Below are 10,112 nucleotides of genomic sequence, written 5' to 3'. Positions count from 1 at the left end.
TAATATGGCAGTTTAGTCAGTGAGTCATCTGATAAGGACCCTAATGTGGAAAAAAACATCACAAAAATAAACAGAACAACCCTTTCCACATGCATACGCTCCATGGTAAGGCTGAGAAGAAATGCTACGGTTGACATGGCTCTTGTAGTGTAAAGCGAAGGCTCAGAGCTCATAGGGGCTCTGGAGAGGCTCATCCTGCAACCTATGGAGCAACTGCCTCTCTGAGCCAGGGATAGATGTGGGGTCTACAGATGCTGAGAAGACCTGGCTCACAGCCAGAGGGTGGCTGACAACCAGGTATCCTAGGAGGGCAAGGCAGGGATACACACCTGGGCTGCTCCGCAGATCCTCTTTCTTTGGTGTTACAAGATAATCGATCTCCTCGTACACAGCCTCATCAAGAGCATCTCTAAAACTGGATAAGGCTGAACAAACCACCAGCAGGTCAGAGATTGCCACCTGAGATGCCCCTGAACCAGTAGGTGATCTTTCATTATCCCAATGCTTACATGTGGAAAAACCTTCAGGGCTGCCAGGACCCCTGTATAGTCTCATACCTATGTACAATGTCTGCACCTTCTGCCTTTGTCTGACCCAGTATCAACAGCTCAGCCCCTGCTCATTCTTGTCTCACATAAGAAGCCTTGACTTATGAGTGTTCACACCCCAACCCTAAGAAGCTCTGTGTATTCAGCCCTGAGAAGTTAATATGGAGCAGATGGATTTTGCAAACTAATGGGGAAAGAACAGAGACCCTGATAGTTTTCCCTTTATCATACCTGGCCCCATTTTCTGCCTGCACACACTTCCCATGTTACCCAGTATGCCTTGCAGCCCACCTCTGCGCTTTGTTTTCCATCTCTGCCACTGAGTCACGAGGATGATGAGGACCAGGAAGAGAAGGGCCCCCAGGATGAAGCAGAGGATTCCAGGCAGGGAGAAGATCCCAGGGACAGGATTTCGGCTTCGTCTAGTCCCTAAGGAAAACAAAGCCAAAAGAATTTGGAGAAGAGCATGGGTGCAGAGGAACTCACTTCAGCATTTCCGGAGAGCTCAGGACAGTGAAGTCCCAGCCTTAGACATAATGGGATTGACTGCGACCCTGGTGGGTACTCCCTCAGGCTGAGTCCTAAAATAAATTCAACTCCATTCCAGTGTGGTCCAAGGGAGTGCTGGGGATTCTCAGGGAGCTTCGGGGGTTCAACAGCCTCTGAGGGTCAGGGCACACAGCTTCAGCCCCTTCTCTTGGCTTCAACAGACCAGAACATCAAACAACCCTGGGATAGGCATCAGCTGCTGAGGAGCAACACTCACGGGCAGGTGGGAAAACCTTAAATTCTGCAACACAAAAGTCAGCCTCTCGTGGCCTGAGGGCATGAGAAACTTCTGGCACAGTGAACCAAGGAAGGGGAAGTTTCTCCAAGGAAAATACCCTAATACTTCCCCAACACCCAATCACTCCTTGGCATCTTTCCTTTCCTGAGTTGGCTAACTCTGTCNTGGAAGTAAGTGGTTCTGCTCTGGGTCATATGATAGAAGAGACACACATATTTTTAAGGACTTGAACTGTGGAACCTACATATTTCTGTCAAAATCAACCATATCAGTATAGGAAAGACCTAATGATCAAGTATTTATAATCCTATGAAGTTGTGGCAGCTGTAATGCTCCAAAGCTTTACTAGTTTTCATTTTATAAAAATCCCTTAGAACCAGATTCAGCTCTGGTTGACAAAGCTCAGGGCAGGACCTGGGTTGATCACATCTTGGGGTGCAAGCAGACTCATTGTATCTGAATGGTGACTTTATGGTCTGAGGACTCAGGAGGTGACTAGGATAAAGGGAAGTTTTCATGGGCTTATGACCCTCTCTAAAATCTCATAACCTTCTTCTCTCCTCAGGCACCAATTCTGGCTCACCTCCAGTCCCTGGCATCTTCCCCATACCTGAGATCCTCTGTATCATATTGGGTGCCCTTCTCTTCCTGGTCCTTATCATCCTGGGGATTCAGCTACACAGATGGAGAGTAGAGCACCAAGGTGGGCCTTAGGGATGCTAAATGATCTGGGAAGTAGTGGGAAGGGCACTGAGCCAGTTGTGATGCCAAGAAAAGTACACAAATATTGGTCTTCATCCCTATTACTCAGCAAAACTCCACCTTCTCTGCAATAGACTTCAAGATTTGGAAGTATTGAATCTTTGGTCCTGGGTTGAATGTAAAACCACTCAAAAATTATGACTTCTTAAAATAAAGTTATGGCTTCCTGTGTGAACAGTGTCAGTGGAATTCAGTGTAGGATCAAGATCAGGGTCAGGAAACCAGGTTCTGTCCCAAAAGTCAGAAGGTCAAAAAAGAAGGCCTAGCAGCCCACAGGGGTTTTTTCAAGGGTGAGCATTGGAGGTCACTGAAGGCTTTGTCTGTTGGTAAAGGGAATATCTCCAGGGCAGTCTCTAAACTCATGCCACTTTCCCCAGCCTTACCTGCTATTGAAGGTGCTGATGATGATGCCTTGTACCAGGAGATTGATTACCTAGTAAAACCAGAGAAGGATGTTTTGAACAGCCAAGGTATGTTCTGTGCCCTCCCCCTGTTCATGAGATGGCTATGGTTTATCTTCAAGTACAGACCCAACCACTAACCCAACCTCACATGGTTAGTCCCCTAAGGTAGGAGCTGCAAGCCCTCTCTCCAGAAGTCTAAAGCTTCAAGATTTTTTCTGAACCATGACACTGACCCTCCTACAATAGGAAAGATTTTTCTGTTTGTCTGTGATGTTTTTCTCCCTGCCAGGTAAACTGTCTGATGATTCAGTGACTAAGCTGCCATATTACACAGGGGGAAATGAGGAGAATGGAGACCCTAAATCTGCCTGATAGTAGAGCTAAGTCTTTCCTTGGATGGTGGTGATGATGATGAGGAATCTCATACAAGGAGAATTCCTCCTGTGATTAGAATGGAAAAGATGTCTTTTCTCTAGTTCACAACAAATTTTCCTCTCTCTGCCCACTCTGTGACCTCAAAAAGAAAAAGATCAGACTCAGTTCTCTGTATCCACAGCTACTTCTACTCAGTTACAAACATGTATCTAATGTATTATTATGGATTCAAAGGCCATTCCTTTAAACATCTGAAACTGATAATCTCAAAAATTCTGTGTTGAGAGAGGACATTGAGAAGTACAGTTGGATCCTGAGATAGTATGATACTTCAATCATTTAGTGGATCATGTATATATATAAAGACCAAAAGTTCCTTTAAACAAACCCTGGAATGTATTGAGTGCTTGGTGCCTGTACTTACCAAATGTCAGAAGCTCTTATTTACAAGGGACCTAAGAGAGGACAATGTCCCTCTGGACCTTCTCCAGATAGTAAAGATGCAGCTCTTGGGATGAGGCATGTCCAGAACGGCTCCTGGGGATTCAATCCTCAGGCCAACCAAGCACTAAGAGGAATGGAAAGCCAGATCACCTGTGATTGGGACAAGTGGGATCTCCTGCCTCTGAGTGATAGATATGCAGGTTTCTCTTTCCCTGTCAGTTTTGTGTCTCCCACAGTTTCAGAAGGCACAAGGATAGCCTAGGTCCAGGTTCATCCTTTTTCTGTCTCTGATATGTGCATATTTTGTGTTATCACTTTGTATCATGTTCTTGAAAATAGTTCTGAAACTCAAAGCAAAATAGCTTTTGTGGATGTTTTATAGTATGAGACGCCATGTTGGAAAATTATTATTGACTTTGATATATTGGAATATTTAGAAGATTTTTAAAAATTCTGAGACTATTGAGATTAAATATATGCCTTTGAGACAATCCCAGAATATAGTATCTATATTTTTTAGCTATGAGAATCCTTGCATTAGAAGGGACTTAGGCTATCACCTAGTCCAATCCATATTTTGCTGTTCCACCTAAGTCCTTGTCTGTTTTCAGAGCCTCTAGGTCAGCATGTCAATGCCACAGGTAATGATTATGATGATGTTGAAGAGTTTCCTGTTCCTGAAATTCCTTCTCCTCCTGGGATGAGGGAGATTTATTCTTTCCCAGAGGAGGGAGGTGGTGCCAGGTATTACCAGACAGGTGAGTGGACAGCTCTGTTTCCAGTAGCCTTACCTCCTTGTCATGGAGAAGATGAGTTTGGACCAATCAATAGTCAGTTTTTCTTTACTCTCAGAATTTGGGTAGCTTTGTATACTTAGATAAGATCAGCTCTTCTTACTCCCAGGTATATTGTAGCTATTTCACCTCTTCTGAGAGGAGAAACATACGGTGTTCTCTGTGACTATGCCCATCATCAATTGATGTAGACATGTCTATGAGTTGCAGGANCTGACCTCAGACTTTGAACGACTTTCCCTTGGCAGAAGAAGGGGACTCACTAGGAGACACTGCAGGGAGCGAGACCTGGCTGATGGATGGGGATTACTAGGAGTCAGCTTTGGGTTTACTCTAAATACAGGTACCATAGGGAATCTCACCCTTGTGGTGGTTCCCAGGGAATGAACACTACTATCATGTGAAAGAACACCGGAACTAAGTAGGATGGCCAGCCTGCCTTCCTTATTTTATCCCTTTTTTGCCTGTGTCTGCATCTCTTCCCTTAATAGCCACATTTGCCCCTGCTGGGTTTGTACCATGGTTGGCACCAGGGAATTTCAGTTCTTTCCACTAGTTTGTTTTATGCTTAGAGAGAAACCAACTGCTTTCTCTTTCATTTAAATTACAAAAACATCACTTACTTATTATAAGCAGGGAAGACACATAAAATGTAAAAGGAGAAATGAATTGTATCCTGTGACTCCTTGCCCATTCGTATCCTCCTGATATAAACCAGATTAATGGACTAGTAAGAACCATTTTCCAAATACATCCATTTTCACTAAAGCATATCCTAACTCACATACCCATAAAAGAATTATGTTGATGGTGTCTTGTTATTTGTTTTTACAAAATTAGTATTAAATCATACACATTATTATTCAATTGGCTTTTATCACTTAATAATATGTCATGGGTAGTCCTCCAGGTAGCTCTAACTCATTTGTAAAACAATGGCAAGTGTTTCATTCGTAAGAGTTTGGTACTACAGTTCATATAACCATTAGCTTATTTATTGGTACTCTGATTATTTTCAATTTTTTCTCCTCTACAAATAATTTTGAAATAAGTATTTTTGCTATGTATCTCTATAGATGGTGAGTTTATTACTATAAGATTACTCCCAATGTTGATATTATTAGATCAAAGGATACACATGTGCACTTGCTCACTTATACAAATGTTAAGATATTGTCAAATTACTTTCTATGGCTAATTATTTTTAATTGTCTTCTTCATATCTAGATAGAAGATGCTGGGATTTTCCTTTTTTTCTTTCTTTTTTAAAATAATTTTTATTGGGTAACAGTGTGTTTCTTTCAGGACCCATCAGCTGCAAGTCAAGTCGTTGTCCTTCATTCTAGTTGTGGAGGGCGCAGCTCACTGACCTATGTGGGAATCGAACTGGCTACCTTGTTGTTCAGAGCACACGCTCTAATGAGCCACGTGGCTGGGATTTTTCAATAAGTTGACTGTTACACTAAAGCCAAATCACATAGAAGTTACAAAATCAAAAGGCTTATGAAGCCCACAAATATCATCCTAAGATATTTGAAGTCTGAATAACAATTACAGTTGCTTTGCTCTGATTTCTTTTTCCTTACTTCTTTCCCTCACTCTCTTTCTTTCTCTCTCCCTCTTTCCTTCCCTCCCTTCCTTCTTTATTTTTTTCTTTTGCATTTTCACAATGTTTTTCCTTCAACATTTCCTTCCTGCCCCTTAGTTTGTCTTCCCTTCCCTTCCCTTCACTTCCCTTCCCTTCCCTTCCCTTCCCTTCCCTTCTCTCTCTCTCTCTCTCTCTCTCTCTCTCTCTCTCTCTTACACACACACACACACACACACACACACACACACACACACATCAGGTATACCTTGGACAATATGCTGGGAGTTGCCTGAATTCCACAGCTGAGAGAAATAGATATTTCAAAGGCAGAGGCTCACTCCCTTCCTTGTCTCTCTTTCTTCACCTCTTTTTCTTGCTCCTGTGGAAGACTGAAGAGATATTAAACTATAAGACCTTCTATTGATGATAATTTTCAATAATCAAACACAATGAGTTGAGAAGTAGTGAGGTCTCCAGTCCTGAAAGAGAGCAGCCACCCGAGAGGTCGTGCCATCATTTTCAGAGAGTTCTCTGCATAAAGTAGGAGGTTTGTAGGATGATATGGAAAGATAGATGAATTCTAATGTTTTATGGCAAGCACCATGTATACTTCTGTTTTCTTGTGTTGTTTGAATTTATGTCTATTTTCTTTGGTTTTAATTCTTATATCTGTTTTTTTCTTTTGGTTCCATCTTTGTGTCTTCTTAATGTAGTTTTTCTTAGTATATTTATTTGAGCCTCATGCAGACATTTCTGTCTTACTAGCTAGCTGTTTGTCTACTTATCTATCTTTCCCTAAATTCTACTTAGTGTAGTGCTTTAAAAAAGGTTTCTGTCCCTATCGTAGTTTCCTTTGCTTGTTCATGTTACACTGAAAAACAGATAACAAAAGTTTACAATCTGTTGTATAATTTCCCTTTAAAAGTATAAGCAGATTATTGAATGCAAATTACTTCTATAATTCTGGACTTAGTTGTTTTTAATGTCCACTGTTTATTACCACAAGCCGTTATCATTAATTTATATTTCCTTTATTATCTTACTGATTAGCAAGAATTTAGTGAATTATACTTCACTGGATTTTACTCATCTATTCATTTCTTCAACAAATATTTATCATCCCTTATACATAGCATTTATAGAAGATTCTCAATGTATTGTATATTTGTTGAATGAATGCACACAATGTGCCAGGCACTGTCTTCATAGCAGAAATACTGAGGTGAATAAGATATGCAAGGTCCTTCCTCAATGGAGCTTTCATTCAGGTGTGTGTGTGTGTGTGTGTGTGTGTGTGTTATGGAATATGGAAAGTGATAAACATGTAAACAGATAAAGTAATTTCAGCTGGTGATAAAGGCTAGAATCCAGCCAATGTCTCAGTAACTCAGCCCATTATATTAATCATGAAGCCTGTGTTTTCACTTGTCATTGGACTGAGCCAAGGACCTTTAATAATCTTGTTTGAGAGAACACCCCCACCCCCACCCCCAGCACCCACTACCAAGACCGCAGCTGTCCCTGATCCAGTGCTTCCCCATTGTCTGCTTCTGCAGGAATGAGACCCAAGAGCTGCCCAACNCTCTTAAGCTAATTCTTAACCACTGAGCCATTTGGCCGGCCCTCTCAGTTCTTATATTAGTTCAGCAGCCCCTCCACACATTCACATGTGATGGAGTGTTTTGAAGATGAAATCTTTACTTGGCCACTGCTACAGAATAGCTCTCTACCCTAAAGAATCAAAGCAGGATCATGTTTGCTTTTTAAATAGATACCAGGTAAAAGCAATCTTGCAGCAATATGTTTTCAGAGAAGAAACTCACTGGTCTGGAAATCTTCCTCTACCAGTTTAATCATGGAAGACCCTTCAATCCACATCTGCAAAACCCATGTAGCCAAATTCCTGATTTTTCTGTCTATATTCCTTCTGGATCTTCTCTGTTTATATCTCCTCTTCCTTGCTCTCTTTCCCACTTGGATGCAGGTCTGTAGGTGAGCGCCCATTTTTCTTCCATCAACTTGTGGTGAAGAGAGCTATGAGTTGATGTGATTCATTTAGAAGGCTTTATAATTGGACAGACAAGAAATAACAATGTCCTAAAGAAATAAGAGGAAGTGATGAAGTGGAAAGTCTGAATTTAAAAGGATTTGATAACCAACTAGACATGAAAGGGTGAGGAGTCTATATGAGCTTGAGTGATAAAGGGAAAAAAGTAGCCTAGGGAATTAGAGATTAAAAAGGAAGAGACAGTTGTGTAGAATTACATTTTTAATTATTCCATGAAAATTTGGGCAGAACAAGAAAAAGTGTATTAATTCTCTCCCACTAGCCAAACTCCCATCTTCAACTTTGAAACCCTAAACTCACACCCAAGTCTGGTGTCTAGGAATAGTTTAAAAACTATTATAATGTGACATCTCAAGGAAGAGCATATATGAATATTCAGGGATTTTTTTTTTCATGAGTGCATCTTGATAGGAATGAGAGTGTGAGTGAGGACCAAGTTTAGAGTCCGTTGTCTAAGTAAGAATGACCTGGAACATTTGTGAGCCTGGGCAAAGTAATACCTTGAGTGCCTTGTGGAGAAGATGAGAAAGCAGGACAGTTCACTCACTTTGTATTTCCTTTAAGGGAAACTGACTCAGGACCAATCTTCTAAGAGCAGTTGGATGAAACTTATCAACAGAGCAAAAAGTACTTTATTCAGAACATTATTTTTTGAGCAATTCCCATATAATATAGTTACAGGTCAGCACTACTCTATTGGAATACAGGCAATTAGAATATCTGGGGCCTTGTCTCTTTTTTTAATACAACATCATTGGAAACACACTGTAGATGTTCCATCCGCACTTAATTCAACGTCATCATACCCAGGGTCCCCTTTTTCCCCATGGAGCAGCCAGGGGCTATTCTCCTTTCCGACATCAGCTGCCCCTCTAGGGAAGTGCAGAGAGGAGCCTGCAANAATTTGCTCTCCACTTTCTATCTATACTATCTTTTGTTCATCTAACAATATACATGTAGATTTTAGGACTCTCCCATCCATACGTCCATCTGCTTTGAGCGTCTCCTCCTCATTTTCTAGCCACTCAGCGCCCCCAAGCTCCATTCTCTTATTCCTCAATATGGAAAGACTGTGGCTTTCTGCTTGAGTTCCAGCCACTTGTGCTGCAAGCCAGGCATTTCACTCAGTGCACTTTACAGCTTTTAGAAGTTTACTTTCTCCAGCTTTTACCTAAATTTCATTACTCTCCAATATCTTCAAATAGTTGTGATTTATGTTTTTTCCCAGAGTTCATAGTTGTTATCTTTGTGAAAGATTAGTCTAATCTAAGGTACTCTGCCATTTCCAGAATTCCCACCCAATGATTTAAAACATGAAGTTAGTGAAGATTAAGTTACTCTTCCAAAGTTACAGCAGAAAACAATTAAAAATAAAAGCATTCGATAAAGCCTGGAGGTTCCCATTTATTTATATCTACAACATTTAAATAAGGGTTGAAAAGTTGCCCCCTTTAGCTGCACAAAAACTAGATCCATCTTGCTTTAAAAAAAGAAAATGAGGAGAAAAGGTATGCAAAACTGGTATTTTCAAATTTGGACACAGTAAAGATATCAGTCAATTAAATCAAACCCTTTATTAAATAACCATTAACATCACTGGAAAGAGAACACTAAACCCACTAAATATGTAATGATATACCCTGCAAAACCACACACTCACTAAAGACTCATTCATAGGCAACATAGATCACCTGAAATGATTGCTGTTTACCAATCCTGGATTCTTTTTGAGCACACAATCCATAATAAGGCTTGTCCTGGACCCCCAAATCTGGGTAGTGAAGCTTGTCTTACCCTTATCCTCCTTAAATTTTCCTGATTTTTATCACCAAAAATTATAATAGCCAGCTGGCTATTGTGTCTTTGTTGACACCATACATCAGAACTAATATCTGATAATCTTGGTGGGTACACTTTACTTTTTATTGCTTTCACCACTTTCCTATGACCAATGGCCATGTATATTGCACTAGGAGAAGCCATGGGCATCTTACAGTCTCCACACCCTGCCAAAGCTATTGAGGATTGCAAGAGTGAGTGTAGGTTTGACACCCCCTCCCCCGCCCCCTGCACCCCAGACAGGTTCCAGAGCCATCGGTCAAGTAACAGGTTAGGCTCAACTCATAACCAGGCCACCATTCTCAGTTTTGTTTTTTTTTTAATTGGGAAATTGGGGAAGGGAAACAGTGTTGGGGGATTGGGGAGGGGGACCAACCAAGTTGTTGTTCTTTAATCTTAGTTGTGGAGGGCGCCAGTGGCCATCTGGCTAACAGCTTGTGGCCTCTAAGCTCAAGGTGCTGTGTTAAAATCTTAGTTGGGTGGGCATAGCCACCATCGGATGT

At 41.1% G+C, this 10,112-nt stretch overlaps 1 protein-coding gene across 1 annotated transcript in view; it reads left to right on the top strand.

The window, feature by feature from the left end:
- The window catches only part of LOC109372730 (antigen WC1.1-like), a gene marked incomplete at its 5' end in the record, with an annotated part of 36,449 nt that extends 32,022 nt beyond the window's left edge, over window positions 1-4,427 (top strand). The window contains 4 exons of the mRNA XM_019626155.1: window positions 1,901-2,038; window positions 2,475-2,567; window positions 3,932-4,078; window positions 4,363-4,427. Of these exons, the coding sequence (XP_019481700.1) occupies window positions 1,901-2,038; window positions 2,475-2,567; window positions 3,932-4,078; window positions 4,363-4,427 (443 nt within the window). The remainder of the gene's footprint in view (window positions 1-1,900; window positions 2,039-2,474; window positions 2,568-3,931; window positions 4,079-4,362) is intronic.
- Window positions 4,428-10,112: the final 5,685 nt, after the last annotated feature.

This window comes from Hipposideros armiger, unplaced genomic scaffold (assembly GCF_001890085.2).
Source record: "Hipposideros armiger isolate ML-2016 unplaced genomic scaffold, ASM189008v1 scaffold_662, whole genome shotgun sequence".
Classification (NCBI taxonomy): Eukaryota; Metazoa; Chordata; class Mammalia; order Chiroptera; family Hipposideridae; genus Hipposideros; species Hipposideros armiger.
This window is presented reverse-complemented; position numbering and strand designations above follow the sequence as displayed.